General features: G+C 38.3%; 1 protein-coding gene across 4 annotated transcripts in view; it reads left to right on the plus strand.

The window, feature by feature from the left end:
* The window catches only part of CEP350 (centrosomal protein 350), a 163,246-nt gene extending 139,312 nt beyond the window's left edge, over positions 1-23,934 (plus strand). For 3 of the 4 annotated variants that reach the window (XM_023194268.3, XM_023194270.3, XM_026448164.2), the window contains 6 exons: positions 607-689; positions 2,514-4,516; positions 5,433-5,840; positions 5,937-6,083; positions 8,246-8,368; positions 20,057-23,934. In XM_023194268.3, the coding sequence (XP_023050036.2) occupies positions 607-689; positions 2,514-4,516; positions 5,433-5,840; positions 5,937-6,083; positions 8,246-8,368; positions 20,057-20,236 (2,944 nt within the window). In that variant the 3' untranslated portion in view covers positions 20,237-23,934. The remainder of the gene's footprint in view (positions 1-606; positions 690-2,513; positions 4,517-5,432; positions 5,841-5,936; positions 6,084-8,245; positions 8,369-20,056) is intronic. The other variant, XM_023194269.3, reaches the window with a different exon arrangement.
* The last annotated feature ends 2,209 nt before the right edge of the window (positions 23,935-26,143 follow it).

The raw sequence follows: 26,143 nt of genomic DNA on the forward strand, positions 1-26,143 counted from the left end.
AGTTAACAGGGTTAGAAATATGAGGATGATAAGCACATAGATAGTGGTTGAAGCCATAAATCACCCAGAGGAGATAGCATTCAGAGGGAATAAATGGGAGCCAGGTACTCAAGATGATAAAATAGCAACATTTTAGGGCATTATGAAAAGGTAGGAAGTAAAAGCCAAGTATTACAGTTTAGCAAATGAAGTCAAGAAAATAAAGAGAATGAATGTAGCCTCTTCTTTTATCTATAAAGAACAAGAGAGGACAGTAATATGGGGTGGTTTGAGCAAATAGCTTTGAACAAATGAGAGAGAGACAACTTTTCATCCTGCAGACAGAAGGAAAGGCAGTTAGGATGGCTGTGAATATGGATAAACTTGTAGGTAAAAGTTTGAAGGTAAAGTTCATGCCTGATGGCCTCTGTTTTTGTCATCTAGTGACAAAGGCAAGCTCATTTAGTGAGAGTGATGAGAATTAGAAATAGGCTTGATGAAAGTGGCATAGATTGACATACCTACTGTGGAGAAGAGGAAAGAAGCAGTTGTCTAAGAATGTCTGCTTTTTGTTACCAGTTATTATAGTAATATATTTATTTCTGCTCATTAATTTTTACACGTCAGATCTGAAACGGCAAAGAATTGGAAATCACTGACAGACTCAGAACGTTCTAGAGGATCCCTGGAGTCTATTGCTGAACATGTTGGTATGTAACTAGAAAAAATAATTAACTTGTAGCTACATAGTCTAAGGATTTATGCAGAGGCCTACAAAATTCTACCTCTTTTTACCTTATTAAAAAGTGAATTTCTTAATTACATTACTTAACATTTTAAAGTTACTTTTATATTTTAAAGTGATTTATTGGCTATGTGTAAATTATATGAATCCTTTTTGTTTGTTTGGTTTGGTTTTTTGGGGTATTTTTTTGTTTGAGACAGGATCTCACTCTTATCACCCAAGCTGGAGTGCAATGGCATGATCATAGCTTACTGCAGCCTTGACCTCCTGGGCTCAAGCAATCCTCCCATCCTAGCCTCCCAAGTAACCAGGACCAGGATCACAGGCACATGCCACCACACCCAGCTCATCTTTTTTTTTTTTTTTTTTTTAAGAGATAGGTGTCTCACCATTGTTGCCCAGGCTGGTCTCGAACTTTTGGGCTCAAGTCCTCCCACCTCAGCCTGGTTGAAAATTACCAGCACTTCAGCCAAAGTGCCGAGATTACAGGCATGAGCCACCACACTCAGCTGAATCAGTCTTTATTGTTCAAAATTTATTAGAAAAACTGAAGCATAATGATTAAATAGCTGAGTATATCATCAGCATCTCTAAATTTCCCCTAACCAGATTTTTTATCTGGTTATGTATATTTTCAGCCTGTTTCTCAGGTAAATAGCTCTACACATTTTTTCAATTTAACCAAAAGACAGTTAATTATTGAAAATAAAATGTAGGCTAGGCGCAGCGGCTCACGCCTATAATCCCCACACTTTGAGAGGCTGAAGTAGGCAGATCACTTGAGCTCAGGAGTTTGAGACCAGCCTGAGCAGTCTGGTGAAACTCCATCTCTACAAAAAATACAAAATTAGCTGGGCATGGTGGTGCACACCTATAGTCCCAGCTATTTGTGGGGCTGAGGCAGGAAGATCGCTTACACCCAAGAAGTTGAGTCTACAGTTAGTTGTGATCAGCCACTGCACTCCAGCTTGGGTGACAAAGTGAGGCACTATCTCAAAAAAATAAAATGCAATTCAGTGAGAAAATAAAACTGAGGTGCAAAGAAACATCAGTGACAAAACAGAGATTTGGCTAGGCACAGTGGCTCGTGCCTATAATCCCAGGTACTTAGGAGGCTGAGGCTAAGGATTGCTTGAGCCCAGGTTCAAGGCTACACAGAGCTGTGACCACTGCACTCCAGCTTAGGTGGCAGAGCAAGATTCTTGCTCTTAAAAAAAAAAAAAAAAAAGATATTTGAATTTAAAACTTTTAACTCTTGGTTTGTTAACTCATTATATTGTACTTTGGTCATATTTTGCAAGTTTAGCTCTTAAAGTGCTATATTTGCAGAAATAGTTGATCTGTTTTCTTTTTAATTCAAGAGCTTAGTTGAACTTCCTAGGAAAATGTATTCTTTTAGAAGTATATATGGAAGTCTGTTTCTCCTTCACTAGTTTCCTGTTTGAAAAATGTTTGTAATTACCATCATACAGTTCTATTTTTGCATGATTTGAGGATGAATGTGCAAAGCAATGACTCCATCAACTTAGATATATTTTTCTTCACTTTATAAGTTAAGACAATGCTTAAGAAATTATTCCAAACTTTAGAATTTTAAGCAATTTTAAATGTTGATACAGATGATATTCTCTTAAAAGAAAAACTTATAAAGTAGCCAAAACAGGTCATATTTATTGACTAGAGGGTTTTTTTTTTCCACTAAAATTTGGTTTTTCTCTAAACTTTGGTTCACAAAATTGAAAGATTGTGGTTAAATCATTTTGATGTGGTGATTTGTTTTTTCTTTAAGATGCTTCACTGTCAGATTCTGAGAGATCCGTATCAGAAAGGTCTTTATCTGCATATGCAAAGAGAGTAAATGAATGGGACAGTCGAACAGAAGATTTTCAGACCCCATCTCCAGTTCTCAAATCATCAAGGAAAATCAGGGAAGAATCTGGAGATTCTCTAGAAAATGTACCTGCATTACATCTTCTCAAAGAATTAAATGCCGCTAGTAGAATTCTTGATGTGTCAGATGGCAAGGTTGAAGAATCTAGTAAAAAATCAGAAATACAAGAAATAGAATACACAAAATTGAAGAAGAGTAAGACTGAAGATGCCTTTTCTAAAGAAGGTAAATCTGATGTCTTACTGAAATTAGTCCTAGAACAGGAAGACTCATCTGAAATTCTTTCAAAGAAAGATCTTCCTTTGGATTCTGAAAATGTTCAGAAAGACGTAGTTGAATTAGCTATGGAAAATCTCCATAAAAGTGAGGAAATGTTGAAAGAGAGACAGTCAGATCAAGATGTGAATCATAGTCCAAACATCCAATCAGGAAAAGACATTCATGAACAAAAGAACACAAAGGAAAAAGATTTGTCTTGGTCAGAACATCTTTTTGCTCCTAAAGAGATACCATACTCTGAAGATTTTGAAGTGTCTTCTTTCAAGAAAGAAATTTCAGCTGAATTATACAAAGATGATTTTGAGGTGTCATCTTTGCTGTCACTCAGGAAAGACTCTCAGTCTTGCAGAGATAAGCCACAGCCAATGAGGAGCTCCACAAGTGGAGCCACTAGCTTTGGTGGTAATGAGGAAATCAGTGAGTGCCTAAGTGAGAAAAGCCTTTCTATCCATAGCAGTGTTCACTCTGACAGGCTGTTGGAACTCAAGTCCCCTACTGAGCTGATGAAAAATAAGGAGCGCAGCGATGTGGAGCATGAACAGCAAGTTACTGAATCCCCTTCCTTGGCTTCAGTTCCTACTGCAGATGAGTTATTTGATTTCCACATTGGTGATAGGGTGTTGATTGGAAATGTTCAGCCAGGAATTCTTCGATTCAAAGGTGAGACTAGTTTTGCTAAAGGATTTTGGGCGGGAGTGGAGTTAGATAAACCTGAAGGAAATAACAATGGAACATATGATGGCATTGCATATTTTGAGTGCAAAGAAAAGCATGGTATTTTTGCTCCTCCTCAAAAAATATCTCACATTCCAGAAAATTTTGATGACTATGTAGACATTAATGAAGATGAAGACTCTTACTCAGATGAACAGTATCAGTACTATAATCAAGAGCAAAATGATACAGAAGGTCCAAAAGACAGAGAAAAGGATGCCAGTGAATATTTTTATGAGAAATCCCTACCTAGTGTGAATGATATAGAAGCCTCAGTTAATAGAAATAGAAGCCTTAAAATAGAAACAGACAATGTACAGGACATTTCTGGGGTACTTGAAGCCCATGTTCACCAGCAGTCTTCAGTGGATTCACAGATTTCTTCAAAGGAAAACAAAGACCTCATTTCTGATGCCACAGAAAAGGTTTCCATTGCTGCAGAAGATGATACTTTAGACAATACCTTTTCTGAAGAATTGCAGAAGCAACAGCAGTTTACAGAACAGGAAGACAACCTATATGCTAAAACTTCAGAAAAGCTTTCTACACCACTTCTGGATCTTTTAACAAGAGAAAAAAACCAGCTGGAAGCCCAACTGAAGTCATCACTGAATGAGGAAAAAAAGTCAGAAGAACAACTGGAAACAATCAGCTTACTGACAGATAGTTTACTAAAAGTCTTTGTAAAGGACACAGTCAATCAACTACAACAAATCAAAAAAACCCGAGATGAGAAAATCCAGCTTAGCAATCAGGAGCTTCTTGGTGATGACCAAAAGAAAGTAACACCCCAAGACCTATCCCAAAATGTTGAGGAACAGTCACCAAGTGTTTCAAGTTGCTTCTTAAGGTCTGAATTGGAAGATGAGAAAGAAGAGATTTCCTCTCCAGATATGTGTCCCAGACCGGTGAGTATTTCATCTAGAAAAAGTATCAGTATACCTTTTGACACTTTTAACAAGGCAACTTACCTTGCCTATATAGTACATTTTAATTCTGTAACTCCTGAGAGGTTTTTTTTTCCTTGACTTGTTGTTTATTTGAGAAGGATCACTATACAAGTTTTTAAAGGCCTTGTAGCTGTTTTTCCTGGCTGAAGTGTAATTGTCCTCTATTATGTCATGAGTAGTCAATATAGGGTTGTCACAAGCACTGGCAGGTTTGGGGGAACTAAAATATCCATTTAAACTGCTTAGTTGACAACCCCTGTACTGTCCACAAATTACATTTCCTTCCAGATTCACTGAACAAATTCATTCCATGGAGTTTTCCAGTGGCTCACCACCCAATTCTTTTTTGCCTGTGAAATTGTTTGTTTACATATCTACTCAGTCATGGTTGGCCTGCAGAGGTTAGCAGTTGTGATGTTGATTCTGGTAAAATGAAATATATCCACTATGACATGCACTCAGACCATCAGCTTGTTTATGTTGCCCATGGACAGTTGAGCAAAAGTAATGACTTTGAGTAACTTGAGCCAGATGGTCACCAGAGGTGAGAAATTTTATATCCCATTTCCATATCCCATAGATGGACAGTTGTTTAGAAACAGAATAATGATAATACAAAAAGCGGGGAGAGCCCTAATCAATAAGCATTTTATAAAAATTCAATTATATATAAGGTTTATATAAGTAGAATTGAGGGAACAGGATAACTTTTTCTTAAGATTGTTTATTAGTAGCCACCATATTGTTTTTTATTCTGCTTACTTACAGAGAAATATTAAATATATAAATAGTACATTTACTCTGTCTTTATTAAAAAGAAAAATGATATGAGGTCCCTAAATGGTGCTCTGTTTGAATGGTTCCATTTCTATAGGAGAGCCCAGTATTTGGTGCCAGTGGGCAGGAAGAACTTGCTAAGAGACTTGCTGAACTTGAGCTCAGCCGGGAGTTCCTGAGCACATTAGGAGATGATCAAGACTGGTTTGATGAAGACTTTGGTTTGAGCTCTTCTCACAAGATCCAAAAAAATAAGGCAGAAGCAACCATTGTACCTCTAATGGCAGAATCTAAAAGAGTAACCCAACAACCATGTGAAACATTATTGGCAGTCCCCCATACTGCAGAGGAAGTAGAGATTCTTGTACATAATGCAGCAGAAGAACTTTGGAAATGGAAAGAATTAGGCCATGATCTTCACAGCATCAGTATTCCTACAAAACTGCTTGGCTGTGCCAGTAAAGGTCTAGATATAGAAAGCACTAGCAAAAGGGTCTACAAACAGGTAGGTAAAATAAAAGGGTAATTTTAGTTTTTAAACTTCTTTCCCATTGTCTGAAATTTGATTCTTAGCCATTTTGTTTTGTTTTTCTTTATCAAGGCAGTTTTTGATTTAACAAAAGAGATTTTTGAGGAAATATTTGCTGAGGATCCCAACTTAAATCAGCCTGTTTGGATGAAGCCATGTAGAATCAACTCTAGTTATTTCCGACGAGTGAAAAATCCAAATAACCTTGATGAAATCAAGGTAAACTGCAAACTATAAAGTGTCTTCTTTTTTGACTTGCTGTTCATTTACACATATCTATAAATGTTGTAAAAGCAGGTGCTCTTCTGTATTATTAACCTTTGTGTCTTCAGGACCTGTTCCATAGCGGGTATTCAATAAAGATTTGTTGACTCACTGAATCCATGAACAGTGGAAAGACTGCAATGAGTGAAAGGGCTGAATCCTCAAGTTTGTGCAAAAAAAAAAAAATTTACCAGTCATTTTCTCTATATACATAATTATAATATTTAAGAAAAATTAGGAAATACCTAGGGAGATAAATTATTGCAGCTCATAGGAGTTTTAGGTAAGTTTGGGGGGCTTTAGAGATGGGTATAATGTTCTAAAAGTACATGTGAATACATGTCATATATATGTCTTTTCAGTATGCCAGCCCTGGACACATAGGTGTTACTTCTCTATCTTTGACTTTGGAGGTTTCAAATTGGTAATGTGGTTTTGAACTATGTAGGATAATAATATAATACATAAAAATATTTATTTTGTTATCTAAGAAACCGTTGTAGACCCTTGCCCAGAAGCTACAAGGACTGTGAATTTTAAAGTCACATTGGTGGCAATCTGTTCTGCATAGTCACATGTTTCCTTACAGCAAAGGTTATATTTCCAGAGCAGTGATTCTCAGCTTTTAATGTGCATGTGAATGATCTGAGGATCTTGTTAAAATGGAGATTCTGATTTAGTAGGTCTGGAGTAGGACCTGAAATTCTGCATTTCCAACAAGCTCTCAAGTCATGCTGGTCCTGCTGGTCCCAGGACCACTCTGAGTAACAAAGCTTTAAAGTTGTATTTCCCAAACTTACCTGATCACAGAAAGCCTTTAAAAATATTTTATACTGATAGAACACCAACAGATATTTGTGAGATGGGATGTATGCTTACCTCGGGGGTTGGCAAACTATGGCCCCTGAGCCAAATCCAGGCCCTTGTATGTTTTTATAAATAAAGTTTTGTTGGACCGCAGCCATACCTATTTGTTTACATGTTATATATGGCTGCTTTTCTGCTACAACAGTGGAATTGAATAGTTGTGACAAAGACCACATGGCCCACAAAGCCTAAAATATTTACAGTCTGATGTTTTACAGAAAAAGTTGGCCAGCCCCTGGCTTAAAGTAAGTAGCTTTTTAAAAACACGCTATATACTCCATTCCTTCTACCCTTCCACAATTGATAAATGCTTGAATGCTATGTGTGTCTGTGAACAGGTAGGGAGTGATGGAATTTGCAGGCACATTGGTACTTTGAGAATCTTTCCAGGTGATTCTGATTCATAAATGTGTCCCTTCCCTTGTTAAGAACATTGTTTTTTTTAACAGAACAACCATAAAAGTAACAAAATAAATTATTAATAACATTAAGTTGAGGTAAGACAAGATACATAATATATACCAACAATCAGACTACATGCATCAATATAGCATACAATAAATGCCCACAAATTTTAGTATTGACATAGCATTTTGTAAAGTTTTTAAGGGTGATAGTTCAAATATTGTTAGTGGTATTGTTACAGGCATGAGCCACCGCACCCAGCATGGTAGTTCTTAAGTAAACTCTAAAGTAATTTTTCTTTGCAGATTAATCAGCGGGTTTTACTTTGTTGTTGTTGTGATTTTTAGACAAGATCTCACTTTGTCACCTAGGCTGGAGTGCAGTGGTGCAATCTCAGCTCACTGCAGTCTGGACCTCCTGGGCTCAATCAATTCTCCCACCTCACCCTCCTGAGTAGCCAGAACTACAGTCATGTACCATCATGCCCAGCTAATTTTATATATTTTTTTTAGAGATGAGGTCTCTCACTATGTTGCTTAGGCTGGTCTCAAACTCTTGGGCTCAAGTGATTCTCCTGCCTTGGCATCACAGAGTGCTGGGATTACAGATGTGAGTCACTGTGCCCAGCTAGGTTTTACTTTTATGTTTCGTAAGTGAATAAAGTCTCAGCATTTGGGATGTTTTTCCCTTCAAAATGCTATGTGGAACTGTTAAGTGGAAGAAATTTGTATGATATTTTATTGTAAAGATTATATTCTTAGCACAAATCTGTTTACTGCATTATAAACACATGAAACTCAGGAATTCTATTGTTTGTGTTTCGTGTATTTGTCTTATTTCCACAGAGCTTCATAGCAAGTGAAGTACTCAAGTTGTTCAGTCTTAAAAAGGAGCCAAACCACAAAACAGATTGGCAGAAAATGATGAAATTTGGAAGAAAGAAAAGAGACCGAGTGGATCATATCCTGGTCAGTGTATACAACCAAACTGTTTTTATTTTGACCATATCTTTTAAACTCAGAATGTAGTTAGATTCTAAAAGGAAAAGGAATAGAATTATTCTTAAGTCTGTGGTATTAAAATCTTAAAGCCTTTAATTGCTGCATTTCTCCCCCTCAGTTTTGTTGATTATTTTCTTTTGTACTCAGTAGATGAACATTTAACTTGATCAGTAGTATTTTATGTAGAACTTGAGAAATTAACTTGAATGGAAGCAAAGTTTAAGGTAGTGAATTGAAAAGAGACCAGTGTGGACTCTGGAGCCAGACTGCCCACGTTTAAATCTTTGTTTTGCCACTTACTTGATGTGTAATCTTGGACAAATTTATCTAACATTTTTATGCAAAGTGAAGGTAACAATAATAGTACTTACCTGATAAAGTTATTAAGAACATTAAATGAGTATATGTGTAAAGCACTTAGAATAGTTCCTCATATATAACTCAGTAAATATTAGCTGTTACCTCATCATCACTATTATCATTATCCAGAACATTCCCTGGATATGATTTATTTGGTTTTGCAATATATTTCTGTAACATTAGAAAAGTGTTTATCAAAAAAAAAAAAAAATTCAGGTTTAACTCTAAACATTTTAATTCTGGACCTTTTATCTTATCTATATTGACATTTATATAATGAAAAAAAGTATAATACTTAAATTTATCACCGTTCTCATGTATGTACCTCTCTAGTGTTTCATTTACTCAGTAATAACTGTACTAGATAACATTTGCTTAGTATTTTATAGTTTATCATTCTTATGCCTTATTTGATTTTTTTTTTTTTTTTTTTTTTGAGACAGAGTCTCGCTCTGTCACCCTGGCTGGAGTGCAGTGGCGCAATCTCTGCTCGCTGCAGCCTCTGCCTCCCAGGTTCAAGTGATTCTCGTGCCTCAACCTCCCAAGTAGCTGGGATTACAGGCACCTGCAACCACGTCCAGCTAATTTTTGTATTTTTAGTACAGACGGGGTTTCGCCATGTTGGCCACGCTGGTCTCAAACTCCTGACCACAAGTGATTCGCCTGCCTTGGCCTCCCAAAGTGCTGGGATTACAGGCATGAGCCACTGCGCCTGGTGTCTTATGCCTTATTTGATCCTCACAATAATTAAATGAGGTAGGAAGGACTAATGTTGTTCTTTGTTTTACAAATGAGGAAATTTAGATTCAAAGATATTAAGTGACTTGCCCAGTAAAATAAGAGACAAGATTTTAATCAACTAATTCTTCGTAGATCTTCGCATCTCAAGAAAGTGAACTTGTTCTCATATTTCTATCATGTTTTAAAGTCTGAATTGTTATTAATTTCCAAGTTGTTACTTCCTTTACTTCTTAGGAATTAAAGAAAAAAGTATATTAAGAGGCATTCATCTAACCTATCAGCTAAATTGATGATATCCCTTATACATCACCTCTGTGTATACATCAAGTCAAAAATTGTGCTAATTAAGGACTGATGTTACAATAGTAAGCATAACAGACACAGACCCCACCTTCATAGATTTCCACTTTGATGGCAGAAACTAGCCATTAAGATACCATTTACACACAAGTGTGTAATTGTAAGTTAAGCATAAAAATGGAAGAATAGGGAGCTGTTAAAACCACAGGAAGCTGATCTAATGAGGATGGTCAGAGCAGACTTCTCTGAGGAAGTAACATTTGAGCTCCGATCTTAAAGATGAATACATGGCAGCAGTAAGAGAAAATGAGGAGGAAGCCAAAGTGGAAACCCCTGGTAAACCCATCAGATCTCACAAGACTTACTCACTATCACAAGAATAGCATGGGAAAGACTCCCTGATACAATTACCTCCCCCTGAGTTCCTCCCACACACGTGGGAATTCTGGGAGGTACAATTCAAGTTGAGATTGAGGTGAGGACACAGTCAAACCATATCAGTACCCTGACAGCAGAGGCTTCCAGTAGGTGCCAAATAGGGTCAGTTAAGCAGAGACATCTCTCTAACAGTTATCAGAAATTCTCAAATACTAAACAAAATATTTGTTTTTCAGGGGTAAGGTTATTATAGTTTGGGTGAGGGGAGTACTGTGCATAAGAATTGAAGCAATTTAGCAACTGGTAAACAACAATAATAAAGTATATATTATGTGACTATCCCCTTTGCTGGTTGTAAAATGTTTTTTAGCTTCCTACAGAGAGACCTGACCTATATAACTTTTTGCATGAGCTCATTCTTCTTAATTTGTTTTTAACAAAATGATACTGTCAGCTTCTTGAGCTAATTATTAACAAGAAATGCCAAATGAACTAGTCTCCTCTCCCATGATTAGATTTGGTCAACCTTGTATTTTCAGATTCTAATGTTTTTACATTTTAGGGGGATTGAGATTTAAAACAACAATTTTTTTTTAATAACACATAAAATTTTTCTCAAACCACATTTTCCCTCTACTCTCACATCACAACAATCATCACCACACAAGAAAACTTCTATGACCATATGTGTGTGGACTTTTCCCCTACACATCAAGCAGTGGACACCAGCTGGGTGTCCTCTGAATCAGTTCTGATACTCTCTACCCAGAGATAGTGTCACATCCCACAGATTGAGTGCTCAGTCCCCAAGACTGCCCCTGTCCCCTCCACACACACATACCAGTTGCAAGTCCAGGCCTCCAGAACTTCTGATGGACCAGCTTCAAGTTGGGGCCCCCACCTTTGGGTTCAATTAATTTGATGGAGCAGCTCACAGAACTCAGGAAACACTTACTTAGGTTTACTGGTTTATTAGGAAGGATATTGCAAAGGATACAGAGACACATAGGGTGGGGTATGGGGAAGGGGCACAGAACTTCCATGCCTTCCCTGGGCTGCCACCCTCCAGGAACCTCCAGGTTTAGCTATCCAGAAGCTCCCTGAACTCTTTGCTCTTGGGTTTTTCTGGAAGCTTCATGACATCAGCATTCCTTCCTCCAAGATTGGGTTGGACCCTCTCATGGGGGGGCCTTAAGACCCACAGTCAGAAAGGCAGAGGAACATTAGAATGAAAGGAGGGCAGGCCTGCCGCTGAGGCCTAACACCCCTGACATTTATTTATTTATTTATTTATTTGAGACAGTCTTGCTGTTACCTAGGCTGGAATGCAGTGGTGCCATCTCGGCTCACTATAACCTCCGCCTCCCAGGTTTAAGCGATTCTCCTGTCTCAGCCTCTGGAGTAGCTGGGATTACAGGCGCATGCCACCGTGCCTGGCTAATTTTTGTATTTTTTGTAGAGACGGGGTTTCACCGTGTTGGCCAGGCTGGTCTCAAACTCCTGACCTCAGGTGATCCACCTGTCTTGGCCTCCCAAAGTGCTGGGATTACAGGTGTGAGCCACTGCACCTGGCCAACCCCCTACATTTTAATAAGACTATAACAAGGGCTATGGGAATTATTAGCCATTTTTTAAGTTTTTACTAAAAGAACGAGCTTATTTTGCCCTATGATTTTGTTACACTTTTGACCCGTTATTGGTTTTCTAAGTCTTTTACATGTTTAATTATGAAATATTTTTAAAGTATAAAAAAGAGTAGAAAATAACATAGAGTGCATTGTTTCTGCATCCTTGTCCTTCATTCCTAGCTCGGTTGCATCTACCTAAAGTACACACTTAGTATTCCATTAACTTCAGGCCTTTAATGTAAACTCTCAGTCTTTGTTTAAAAATGTCTGTATTTCAGCTCTTTCTTTTGAGTTATATTTTAGCTCTATATAAAATTTTAAGTTGATAGCTCTTTTTACTTAAGCAGTTTGAAGATATTTCATTGTAATTTTGAAGCAGCATCGTTTTCTGGGGTGAATACCCAGGGTTCATCATCTCAAGCTGAGAAAATTAACGACACACACACACATACATGAAGTGGGTTAAGGAGTGAAAAGTTTAATAGACAGAAGAAATGTGAGAGGAGAGCATCTCTCTTATGAAAGAGAGGTGTTCCGAAAAAGGAAAAGCGGTGGACCACAGCAGATTTTACAGGCAGGCTTCAAGAGGTGGTGTCTGATTTACATGGGGCCCACAGATTGGTTCCACCAGGTGTGATGTTTACTGGTGCGGGAAAGGCTGGTCCCACCCTAATCTTATTAGGCAAATGGATTTTCTACTTGGCCAGTGCCATCTTGCCTGCTCCTTACTGTACACGTGGCAAAAAAAGAGACGATGGAGCCGCCATTTTGAATATGCCTATTCCACGGGTAGTTTTTTCCGTTGTCACAACTGCTGGCATTCGCTTGTGCAAGCTTCCAGCTTGCTTGTCTATGTCTGCAGCTTGATTTTACAGGCTGTTCTTCATTAGAAAAGAAACTGATTTGGGGGCTGCTTTTCATTAAAAGGAAAACCTTACCAAGGACTTCCTTACCCTATCTGCTTAAGTAATTTCTTTTTTAACTTTTATATCATTCTGACCTCTCTTGTTGCTTTTGAGAAGTCTGCTGACAGTTCTTTATGGAGAATTGGTCTCTTCTGTTTTCCATTTAAGGTTGTGTGTGTGTGTATTTCTTTTCTAATTTTTCTGGATATGTCTAAATGTGGATTTGTTTTCATTCTGCTTTAGACTCATTGTGCTTATTGAATCTATAGATTCATATCTTTACTCAGTTCTGGAAATTTCTCAGCTATTGTCTTTTAAAAGATTGCTTCTTCCCAACTTTCCCAATTCTCTGTGAAACTTCTTTAGACATCTTTGGCCTTATTCTCTTTCCATGGTTCTTAACTCCTCCCCTGGGTAGTCATAGCACTTGCCCCTCTTTTAAATCACTATTTGTTACTTAGGATTTTCCCTCCTTTCTCAGAATTTCTTTATACATTACAAATGTTTATGTTATATCTTATCTAATACGTCTACATATTTATATGAGGACTTTTTTGGCATTATCTTACTTCACCATTTTTGCTGAAACTGAATCTTGACAGCTGTAGTTTTCTTGTAGAGTTGTTTTTTGATACACTCCAAGAGTTTTTCCAATTTTATCTGTAATTAATATTTGGATATTATAGTTCAAAAGAGCAGGAGAAGACAGTGGTTAATATTTTAGACAACACAATACTGTAGATAAAAGGAAGTCATCTTTTCCTATAAAATTGATGTTTTTATTGTTTTTCTAGAGTTTTGACTATTGGGAATTTTGCTTAGGATCTCTAGTTTTAAAAGTTTCTGAAACTTCCTGAGCCTCCTTCAGTATTTTTGCATGTAATAAACCCCAAAGTTCTCTCATGGGGATTATTTTATAAATGGAGAGAATGGCATATAACAAGCAAGGTCTCTGGAATCAGACAGCTTGTAAGTGTCCAGTCTTGTCTTTACCACTTATTAACAATGGGACTTTGGGTGAGTTCTCTCACCTCTCTGTCTTTCTCAGTCTCCCCCTCTTTAAAGTAGCAACCTCATAGAGTTGGGATGATTAACCGAGATCTAATATGTATTAAGTGGCATATAAGAAGCTCTCAAAAATATTAGATGTTATTAATGTAATTATTTTCATTGATACACAGTAGTTTTCTCCATGCACTTAAAGCTATTTCAGATGTAGCATTTTTAATCTGCCACCTGATACAGCATTCTTGAAGGCAAAAGCACTTGGACTAATAATAAGCATAGACCGTCACCTCCCCTGCATTACGCATTTTCTCTACTGAATCTTTTCCATTAGCATACAAACTGCATATTTCTTTAAAGCTAAAATAACTCTCTTGTCATCACTTCCCCCTCCAATTTTCTCTTTACAATAAAACTCCTTTAACATGTCCATTTTTACTCTCCCTAATCTGTCTTTCTCTTATGGAACCAACTCCAGTCAAGCTTTTACCTCATCCATGCCACCAAAACCGCTTGGATTGATGAACCCAGTGGGAAATCTCACTTCCTGTGTTCCTTGACCCATCGGCAGCATTCAGCACAGTTGATCCCTCCCTTTTCCTTGAAACCTGGCTTTCTGCTCCCTCACTGGCTGCTGCTCCTCGGTCACCTTTGTTGGTTCATCCTCACCTTGAAACATTGATGTGCTCCTGGAATCAGCCCACGGACCTCTTCTTTGTCTACACTCCTTCTCAGTCTCATGGCTTTGACTACGATCTGTATGTTCACCACTCCCAGATTCATATCTCCAGCCTAGGATTCTTGCTTGACTCTAGATGCATATAGCCATTTGCCTACTCAGTATCTGCGTTTGGATGTCTATTAGACATCTCAAATTTCACATGTTCAAAACAACTTCTGAGAATTACGTTAGCTCTGGGTTTGTATGGCCTTTCTACTGAGGTGTATTTCCTCTATACCAATCTGTTGAGAGTTTTATCATGAAAGGGTATCAAAGGCTTTTTCTGCATTTATTTAAATGATCCTCTGATTTTTATCCTTCATTTTGTTATGTGGTGTGTCATATTTATTGATTGTGTATGCAGTAAATCCTACTTGATCGTGGTGATTCTTTTATCAAAATCTTAATGACCCCATTTTAAAATATTTGTAACATGATGAACTATCTTACTAAACATTTCATAATAAACAGTTGCTTCTTCCAATTTAAGAAAATGTGTATTTTAGCTGTTGCTTGGACTGAGATGTCCCTAATCAATCTAACTATATTTGTGTCTTCAGGCATTATTTCAGGTGAATAAAATGCAAATAATTTTTTAGACATAAAGGCCTCTGTTAGCCAAACAAGAAGAGAAATCTTTCTTTCACCTCTAGTTCTCATTCACTGCCCTTTTTTTCTTTCACAAAGGCATTGATTAATTTGTATCTTAGGTTAGCTAAGAATTCGAGCTATTTTTAGCAGTGCATTCTCAAAGTATAGATGCTGTGGAATGAGTAGCAAGTAATTAGAGCACTGTTTGTCTAACCTTTATGTACAGTAGCCTTGAAAAATCTCTGTACTGTAGGTAGAATTGCACCTAAGATGATAAATCTCCTTTATAGCCTGGGAGCTGATAAGAAGGATACTCAGCACTCCTGAGTTCCTCCTGTCTCTGCGTTCTTTCTCATATTAAGCCTAAGTTGGCTTTCACACAATTAATTACAATTTGCTTCTACAGCTTTGGAGTTTTATGTAACAACTTTAATTTTTTCTACACCCTTTTGAAACAGCTATCATGTTTCACCCGAGTCTTTTCTCCTTATAAAACATTAGTATTGTCTCCTGTTGTCTGATATAGTTTTGAGCCCTTCAACATAACTGTAGCTCTGTCAGTGTCCCTCTTTAAATACGGTGCTCAGAATTAGCTTTATAATGTTTCATGGTTTTGTTTTTACATATAAGGTCTTGTTCTGTCACCCAGGCTGGAGTGCAGTGGCATGATGGTAGCTCACTGCAGCCTTGGACTCCTGGGCTCAAGGGATCCTCCTGCCTCAGTCTTCCAAAGCACTAGGATTATAGGGATGCATCACCACGCCCAGCCTTGTGTATTATTTAATTAGTAGTCATTCAACCTATTTTTTTCTAGATAGTATATTTTGATTAGTGCAGTTTATGATCACATTTCTTTTGTTTATTTTTACCTGTATCATACTTAGAGTACTTACAGGAGCTGAGGAAAACCCCAAGACCAACCTGTGCTCAACCTGTGCTTTTGTAGTGCTTTTTTTTTGGACCCTATTACAGAACTTTATTTATTCCTTCATCTTGTTAAATGTGGCCCATTGTTCCAGGCTACCACCACATTTCTTGATTCTTTCTTTGAACGTAGTTATATTTCCCAGCTTCATGTCATTTCTAAAATTGATGTACCTGCCTTCATCTAGGTCATTGCTAAAAACAATGAAGTAGAGCTAAAGACAGCCTTTCACTATTCACAAAAATTATCTATTCTGTATGCCAGATACTTATATAGCACCTTCTATTTGGACTGTCCTAGTCACGAGGGAATCATAAATAAAAAGAAACAGCCCTTTAAGAGCTCACAGCCTAGTGGGAAAACAGATACACAGAATATAATTTAGCATGATAATTGCTGTAATGGAATATGAAGAAAATAGAATGGGAGTGCAGAGGAAAAACTCCCTGAGTCTTCAAGGCAGAAACTTCCTTTCGGGTTGAGAGCTGTCCTTTAATCAAAAGAGTGTAAATTAGCCAGGTGCAGTGGCTCACCTAATCCTAGCACTTTGGGAAGCTGGGGCAGCTGGGTCATCTGAGGTCAGGAGTTTGAGACCAGCCTGGCCAACATGGCAAAACCCTATCTCTCTGAAAATACAAAAATTTGCTGGGCACAGTGGCACATGCCTGTAATCCCAGCTACTCGGGAGACTGAGGCAGGAGGATCACTTGAACCCGGGAGGCGGAGGTTGCAGTGAGCCAAGATCGCATCACTGCACTCCAGCCTGGGTAACAGAGTGAGACTCCATCTCAAACAAGTGTAAATCCACCTAACTGACCTGTCTCTTTTTTCCCAACTTGTTCACAAGGATACAGTGAAAGACCCTGGCATCTGCTTGCTGAAATTGGGCCACATTCTGTTTACTACATTTCTATATTCCACCAGCCTAATACCCTGTCTCCTCCTCCGCTCCCAAAAAACAAAACAAAACAAAAAAACTGTTAGTCTTTCAGATGTAATTAATTAAGCCGTTTATATTTTAAATGTGTTAACTTTTACATATGCATATATATATCTTCAGGAGCAGGATCGGGGAAATGAGTCAAAGAATATAATAAGATCAGAAGAAAAAAATAGAGGCAAATTTGCAGGCTATGAGATCCCTCAGTTGTTATAGTGGAAGTTCCAAATTACACTCTGAGCTTTCTAAAGGCCAAAGAGAAATGGAAAAGTTTATGTTCTTTCTGAGTGACAGAGAAATAGTTCCTGTTCTTAAGTAGGAACAAAGCTTTTGCCAACACTGAAATCTTACGTTTTGAGGTTACACCGAGAGAGAGAATTAAAAATGTCATGAGCATGTATTTCTACTGCAGGCGCACAAAAGGTTTCCTTAGTGTTTCCTAAATTTTGTTATCGTGGAGGAAATTGCTCAAAGAACAGATTTAATATTACAGGCCAAGAGAGGCTGTGGAGCATGGCTCACATCTGTAATCCCAGCACTTTGGAAGACCAAGGCAGGCTAGATAGCTTGAGCTTGGGAGGTGAAGGTTACAGTGAGCTGAGATCGTGCCACTGTGCTCCAGCCTGGGTGACAGAGTGAGACCCTGTCTCAAAAAAAAAAAAAAAAAAAAAAGGTGGGAGGGTCTGCAAGAACTGTTATAAAAAGGAATGCTGTGCAACTTTGAATAACAAATTCACTGGAGATGTGAAATTTTTTGTGTACACACCTAGACCATCCCTCAGCACAAGTTCAAGAAGTCTTATATTAGGCTCTTTATTATAGCATCCTTCATAAGAGAGGAACACCAATTCCATGGTAGGTTGACAAGTATTTCGTAGATACCCATGATTCTGTGGTCAATTAAATATAGGAAACGCTGAGTTAAACAAGTTTCTTTACTGGTGGGCTTCTGTCTCATAGGCTTAAGTACAGTGTAACTCTCCCAGAGGGAGTTCTCCAGAGTTCTCCAGAACTTATTTGGCCATAGAACCCTTTTTGGTGGTACATTAGGGAACAGAGGAATGAATGTTTACATATCCCCCAAACAACCTTTCTAAAAGAGAAAGAATGTGGCAGCCACCCTGTTACATATTTGTCAACTCCAGCCAAGGATATATGTTGGACAATACTATTCTTCCCCTCTCTTACTCTCTCAAGCTTCAGGATGATGTAGTCTCTTTTTTGCTAGAGTCTTCTTGTTTCCTCGTAAGGCAAACCAGAGTACAAGTTCCCCTGTTCACTTTCTCTGCTTTTTTTTTTTTTTTTTTTTTTTTTTTGAGATGGAGTCACTCTGTGGCCTAGGCTGGAGTGAAGTGGTACAATCTCGGCTCCCTGCAACCTCTGCCTCCCGGGTTCAAGCGATTCTCCTGACTCAGCCTCCTGAGTAGCTGCGATTACAGGCTCACACCACCACACCCAACTAATTTTTGTATTTTTAGTAGAGACAGGGTTTCACTGTGTTGGTCAGGCTGGTCTTGAACTCCTGACCTCGTGATCCACCCGCCTCCGCCTCCCAAAGTGCTAGAAGTACAGGCATGAGCCACCACACTGGCCCACTTTCTGTGCTTTTTTAAAGATGAAACTATGATTGGGGCAAGCCAGGAGCATGTTGTCACTTGGCTTTTTGCCAAGTAAGACTTCTAGTTAGAGACCCCTCTCACTGCAATTAATTTTGCTGAATTTGTGACTAGATCAGGGTTCACTTCCCTATCTGGCCTCCATCCCATTCACAATGTTATTTTGTGTAGCACATCTAATGTGGTTTTTTGTGTTTTTGTTTTGTTTTTTAACAGAGTTTCACTCTGTCGCCCAGGCTACAGTGAAGTGGTACAATCTTGCCCCACTGCCACCTCCGCCCCCTGGGTTCAAGCGATTATCCTGCCTCAGCCTCCCTAGTAGCTGGGACTATGGGCACGTGCCACCATGTCTGGCAGATTTTTAGTAGAGACGGGGTTTTGCCATGTTGGCCAGGCTGATCTCGAACTCCTGACCTCAGGTGAACCACCCACGTAGGCCTCCCAAAGTGCTAGGATTACAGGCGTGAGCCACCGCACCCAGCCAATCTAATGTGTTTCTTTTAGAATAAAGTAGGTTTTTTTCCATGTATTATAAACAAGCAATAAATCTGGGGAGGTTATTTCTATTTGATTAGTTTTTATTTACCTAAGAATCCTAAAATGCAAAAAGAGCAAGTATTGTATTAATATAACAGTGATTCGAAAAATAAACAAGCAGTATTGCATTTGAAAACTACCGTAAGGATAAATTTATTTATAACAAGTGTTATTCATTTATTATAATACTCCAGAATCACATTCAATATTGTCTTTTAATATATGCATTTTATAATTGTAAATCCATATACAGATGTCCCCTACCTAATGAAGGTTCGACTTAACTGTTTTTCAACATTGCAATGGTGTGAAAGCAACACAACTCACTAGAAACAGTACTTCGATTTTTTGAATTTTGATCTTTTCCTGGGCTAGTAATAAGTGGTATGGGGGCAGCAGCAGTGAGCTGTAGCTCACAGTCAGCCATACCATCATGAGGGTAAACACCGATACTCTCCTGTGGACTGTGATGCAGGTGATTCTGCCCAACTTTAGGCCAATGTACATGTTCTGAGCATGTTTCAGATGGACTAGGCCAAGCTATATGTTCAGTAAGTTAGGTGTATTCACTGCATTTTTGACTTAATGATATTTTCAATTTACAGCGAATTTATTGGACATAACTTCATTGTAAGTAGAGGAACATTTCTGTCTAATATTTTGTGTTCTCCTTCCTTAAATTCCTTATTCCCTTATGGTATGGAATTCCTTATGGAATACATGTTCCCTTACGTTCACATAGACAACATACTGGTAATCTTTAATATCTATGAAATACTCCAATATTGTCAAATGTATTTTTGAAGTCATCTTGATATTATTTGGCAATTGAGGTTTTTTAAACTTTTTGCAATTTTAAAAGGGTATTGATGTCATATGAATTACCTTTTTACTCTGGTTTATTTCCTTGGGCTGTATTCCTATGGATAGGACTACAAAGTCAGCAATTATATTTTCTAGCTTTTGTGTGACAGGAATTTTCTAAGTTTGTTGTCTTCTAAATCCTAGGTTCAGGAGCTCCATGAGGAGGAGGCACAGTGGGTGAACTATGATGAGGATGAATTGTGTGTGAAGATGCAGCTCGCCGACGGGATCTTTGAGACCCTGATCAAAGATACTATTGATGTTCTGAATCAGATCAGTGAAAAGCAGGGGGAAAATGCTACTTGTGTGACATCTTGCAAATAAATCGAACACTGATGCTAATGTGAGTCCTGGGCCTTTCTGCCTCCTGATGTACACCCCATCGCCATCATAGCAAGAGTGCTTCCGGACCTTGTACTTACTCTTAAAGACTACCAGTATGGAATTCATAGGACAATGTGGTATATCTGGTATTACAGCCTTTGTCTTTCGAGACTATCCACTGGATTAATTGGTTATTTTCGGTGGGCAGAGTTGCACAGTGTAATTGTATACCTCTCCCTAGCAACCCCACTGGGTCTCAGAGAGGGCCAAAAACAGCAGACTTACCTCTGAGTTTAGACTAGAGTATCACTTATTTGAGTCTGAAGTCAAGTGAGAGAGGTATAGATCAATGCATCACATCACTTTTGAAATGTAATTCTGGTCTATACCATGGAAGTCATAAATGGACATTATAGTCTATAAACAGTATTAAAACCTTAATCGCTTCTAAAATAGGCAAGCTTAATAATGTCTGCCAACTTCACATTCTGGAGTTTATTTCATTTCTTTTTGAAGACCATTTTCTTCCATTATTGTAGTTGAGCAGCACCAAGTGGACTGTCAGGCTAACAGGAATAAGTGGTAGCCTTGCTTTCTGAGCACCATCTAAAGAATTTTAAACCTCTGCATTATGTTTAGTGTTCTCTATGTGGGCGTAACAACAAAGAAATGCCCCTACTGAAGACTGGGATCAAAGGACCAATGCAGGGCTGGTTCTTCTACCCCTTGGTTTACTCCTGCACTTTTCTTACTCGTTCTGAATCTCTACCAGCTGCTCCCAGAATCACAGATACTCAGGACCATCTCAGGCATCCAGGCATGGCAAAGTGGAAATAATTCATTTTGGCCTTCAAACCTTCAACTCCCATCTTTCCCCAAGAAGTTAGAGATGCTGTTACTTGAATGATTTAGGAAATGAGTGTGTGCACCAAAGACAAAAAGATATTGTCTGTTGTTTGTGTGCTTGTTTTGCGCTATGGAACATTTTTTAATTTATTTTAAGATAAATTATTAAGTTGAAAATGTATGTCCCTATTCAGAAGTGAAAGATTCTTCTTGTAATAGTTAAACCTCCATCTTGAAGCTTCTGTGGTTCAGTCTTTGCACAGGAACCTATGGTTTTAACAAACCAGTACACATATTGAAGAAGTCATTTTAATTTAGTGAAACGAAGATGGGCTTTTCCAAGATCACCTGCAGTAGCAGGATGGGATAAAATGATTTAAAGACACTGTACAATTTAACTCTGCCTCTCTTGCAGCATTGCTTCTCACAACTATTACCTGCATCTGAAAAAAATATATAGACTCCAGCTGCTACATTAGAGCATAAGAGATGCTCTCCTGGGACCTCAGTACCCTGCCTTCTTGACTGGTTTCTGTTCATCAGTCCTGTCCCTCTTCAAGTAATCTAGAAGAATGTGGAAACTCTTAGGCGCGAATGTAAATGCCTTAATATTGAAGGTCCTGGTTAGAAGCATGATCCAAGACATCCACTGGATTCATATTTACAAATATCCTGGAATGTTATAGCTTCAAAATGTGTTAGAAAAACCCCAAAGATGGTATAATCTTTAGGTGTGCACGTTCGTTCATTTCTGCATCTTCCCTCCAAACTTGCCTTTACATCTTAAATATTTCACTATGCACACTCCCATTCCTCTTGGGTTTCATCTTGTCGTTATTAGAAACGTACTGAAATAATCATTGGAATATTTGCATTTTGCACAGTGACTGGTATGATAGCTCTTGACAAATAAGGAAAGCACTGAAATGTTGTGATTGGGTCTCGGGAAATGCTCAGATTGATGTCTTACCAGCATTTCTTCTGGGCTTGTGATGTTGAGCTGTAGTCTTGTAGCCATAATGAGCATATTGACTAAGAAAAGCAAAGGTTTCTTGGGGTTATTGACCAGTAGTGTGGAAATACTATTTTTATGTGGTCAAGGAAAAGCAAAGGCTTTTCTTTTCAGTTTGTGTTATTTGGAAGACAGAAAAGCATCTTGTCTGCATCCTTTGGCTGTTTGTAGGATCACATTGTCCTTATGATACTGAAACTTTACAGCTGCTGTAAATTTTTTATAAATGAATTTCAAAATGTTATAATGGGACTGTAGGTTGTTTTTCTACATCTTCATTATTTGGACCTAAAACCAATTTTTAATAAGAAAGTTTATTCTTTATGACATTATGACTCCAGAAAGAGAAAAAATAATAATAATACAAGTCATGGAATCAGCAATCTGGTAAGAAGTGCTGCCAAGAATGTGGCAGTAGCTGTCCTGACAGACTCCAACTGTCTTTACTATCTGAAGAATCCTAGGCTCCACATGAGAGGCAGAAATGGATCAGTCTTATTCTTTGCTAGAAATGATTATCTGTAGTTTGGTAGCAAAATTAAAAAACAAAAATACATAATTAGCAGATTTCTTATTAACTATTTGGATCTAATTGAAATGGCTTTATTCTTAGGATTAAGAAAGATAGATGTGGATACCCAGCCACTCGTTCCATGTTGGTATCTTTTAAATCAGCTCTGCCTCTTAATCAAGAACCTAAATATTCCCTCTTTCTAATCTTTGTTCCTTCTCCCTACATCCTCGTCCTCTTTCACTCTTCCTTCATAATTCCTCTAAAAAAAAAAATCTTTGCATCAGCAGTAATATCTTTTAGAATAGCACTATCAGAATTTAGTAGTAAACCAACATATAGGCTTCAGATTTACTTCTGAGTCCAAAACAATTTGTGCTATCCAGAGTAGTTAACTCTGGGTTAAACAAGTACAGGGTATAGATTCCCTCTTCAGGTCTACACAGGAATTTTTACCGTAGGGAAAAGTGGGGAGAGCTCAAACGTAATTAATAAGGAAGGTAATTTGTTTTTCTTTTACCTAAAAGAAAATAAAATTCCTTCTGTGACTACAGGTCTCTGAGAAATTATCTTTCAAAAGAGATTTCATTGCTCATAAGAGTGTTGTGGCCTATTGATAAAAACAATTTTGTTCACTTTCTTGTCTTGAAAAAAAGTGGCCTTAGCTTTTTGCAATACTTGAATAAAGTGTGTACTCGCAAAAGAATTTCTGTAGCACAGCATTAGAGACTCATAACTTTTCTGCAAGAAATACAAACTTACATCTTCCTTTTACTACCTTAAGAATACTAGTGAGTAAAACATTAATTCAAAGAGCAAATTATAGAAACTACAATGACGTTTAATGCAAATTGTAGGAATTTACATGTTTACAAATCATCTTCAACTGGTTGTGCAGCAATTCAGTAAAATATCTTTGTATTATAAAAATGTGAAGAAAAAATGTAAACTGATGTAAAGGAGGTACTGTCATTTTAATTAATCTATGTTTAATAGCTTTTCCTTCTGAACTTTGCAAAGCCTTCTTGGTAAACACATTGCAAAGCATTCTGTGGGAGGTTCAGCCTCCTTGTGTGTACTGTACTGTGCAGACATGAAAAAATAAACCCGTTTACTGTGTGCGTGTAAATAGCCTGGTCATCAGGCCATTTTCAGCCAATAGTCACATCCAGTGCAATTTTGCACCGAACACTTAAGGGTGTGGTTTGTAAGTATGATCTGTAAAATAACTGGGATGAATTCCCATGTATACCTGTGTAAATAGATTTGTTAACTGAAATATACTTTAAGAAAAGATAAAATCTGTAAATAAACTGATTTATAAATTAATTTTATGTCAGGTCTCCATTTTTCCCCTCCTGAGCCAACTTCAGAAAATTAGTCCCCATAAAATTCACTTATTTCTGATTTCTTACTTAGTCACAGGATGCTGATGCTTGGACAGTAGAATAAGGTAAGCTGTGGATAAGAGCTATTTACCTGCACATAAATGCCATCAGTACATACATTTGAGCAGTCTGGGCTTTGGTCCCACACTCATAGATCCAGCAGATAGCCACTGACCACCACCTTCATGTTCTGAGTACTGTGCTGAGTGCTGGGAACGTAGCAAAAAAGACAGACGTGGTCCCTGACCTCAAGAAACTTAATGTCTAATGAAAGCCACCAAAAGATATTTTGAAAACCTGTGTGACAAGTTCTAACAAAAAGGACCCAATAAGGGTAGGAGTGAGTCAGGAAAGAGTTCTCTGATAAATTATAACTGTTTTATTAATTTCTTCCAATTCATGGCAAATGCCATTTCTCCCAAATGACCTAAATTTTGATAACCCTTTGCAAAATAACACATGGAAAAGTCATACTCAAGTGGACCACGAAGAAGTGCAACCAGCTGATGCCCAGGTGTGGAGGCTGTAACTTATTTCCGGAAATATGAGCTCGGAGGAGAATGGAGCTGAAGTGATAGAAGAATAAAAACAATCCAAGGATGGAAATGCACAGCACTCAGGATAATGAATTGTCTGTGGTCCAACAAATTAGAAGTGGTAACCACCATCATCTTACCTGAATTCTTCTAGTTGCCCCTAGAACCATGAACATTGCGGAAATTCTCAGAAAAAAATTGGCCCCAAATTACAATAGGTCCTAAGAAATTCTTCCTCTCATAAAATGGATAGTTGAGACTGGGCATGGTGGCTCACACCTGTAATCCCAGCACTTTGAGAGGCCAAGGTGGGAAGATTCCTTGAGCCCAGAAGTTTGAGACCAGCCTGGGCAACATGGTGAGGCCCCATCTCGCCAAAATTTTTTTTTAATTAGTGGGGCACAGTGGCACACACCTGTGGTCCCAACTAGTTGGGAGGCTGAGGTGAGAGAATCGCTTAAACCCAGGAGGTCAAGGCTGCAGTGAGCCGTGTTCATGCTACTGTACTCCAGCCTGAGCAACAGAGTGAAACCTGTCTCAGAAAAAAGAAACCAGATTATTTGAGTGCCTACTATGTGCCAGATACTGTGGCTGGTGCTGAGGACACAATAGTACAATAGTAATAACAAATAGACTCTTGGAAAAAAGACCAAATACCTGTAACCTTGAATCAAACTATATGAAAGTGGCAGTCAAGAGGATGGCAGTTGACACGGCAGAGCCAAGAACAATGAGACCTGCACTGGGGAGAAGTACAGTGGTGAGTGCCTACAGAAGGGAAGCCAGTCATGCCCCACATAGTGGTCAACAATGGGCCGTATGTACAGCCGTGGGCCTGGAAGATTCTGTATAATGGAGCTGAAAGTGTTCTGTCACCTAAGGAGGTCACAGCCATGGCTAACATTGTAGTGTGGCACATTACGAGATTATGGTGACACTGGCTGGTGTAAACAAACCTACTGTGCTGCCAGTTGTATAAAAGTATATAATAATGTCCTAGCCATTCACATTCACTCCCAGCTCACCCACAGCAGCCTCCAGTCCTGCAAGCTCCATTCATGGTAAGTGCCCTATATACACATTCCATTTTCTATCTTTTATACTGTGATTTTACTGTTTTCTATATTTAAGTTTGTTTAGATACCACAAATTCTTATCATTTGTGTTACAGGTGCCTACAGTGTTCAATACAGTAACATGCTGTACAGATTTGTAGTCTAGAAGCAATAGACAACACCATGTAGCGTAGGTGTGTAGCAAGCTGTACCATTTAGGTTTGTGTAAGTGCATTCTACGATGTTTCCACAACAATGAAGTCACCTAACAATGCATTTCTCAGAACATATCCCAGTGGTTAAGCATGCATGACTCTACTGAGGAGAAACAGCTAATGCCCTACAAAATCCCAGCAAAGCTCAGGAATTGGAGGCACTGGCTGCCACGGTAAAAGGTGTGAAACACGGAGATTGTTTCACGGTTTGCTGGGTATCCAGGCTGTGCAGCCAAGGTCAAAAGGCAGATACGTGCCTCCCAGGGAAGAGACCAATGCATGACTCAGGGTCACTGAGGACAGACAACACACACCAGGCTCAGGTGGCACAGTGTTTACTTACA

Source organism: Piliocolobus tephrosceles, chromosome 1 (assembly GCF_002776525.5).
Source record: "Piliocolobus tephrosceles isolate RC106 chromosome 1, ASM277652v3, whole genome shotgun sequence".
Lineage (NCBI taxonomy): Eukaryota > Metazoa > Chordata > Mammalia > Primates > Cercopithecidae > Piliocolobus > Piliocolobus tephrosceles.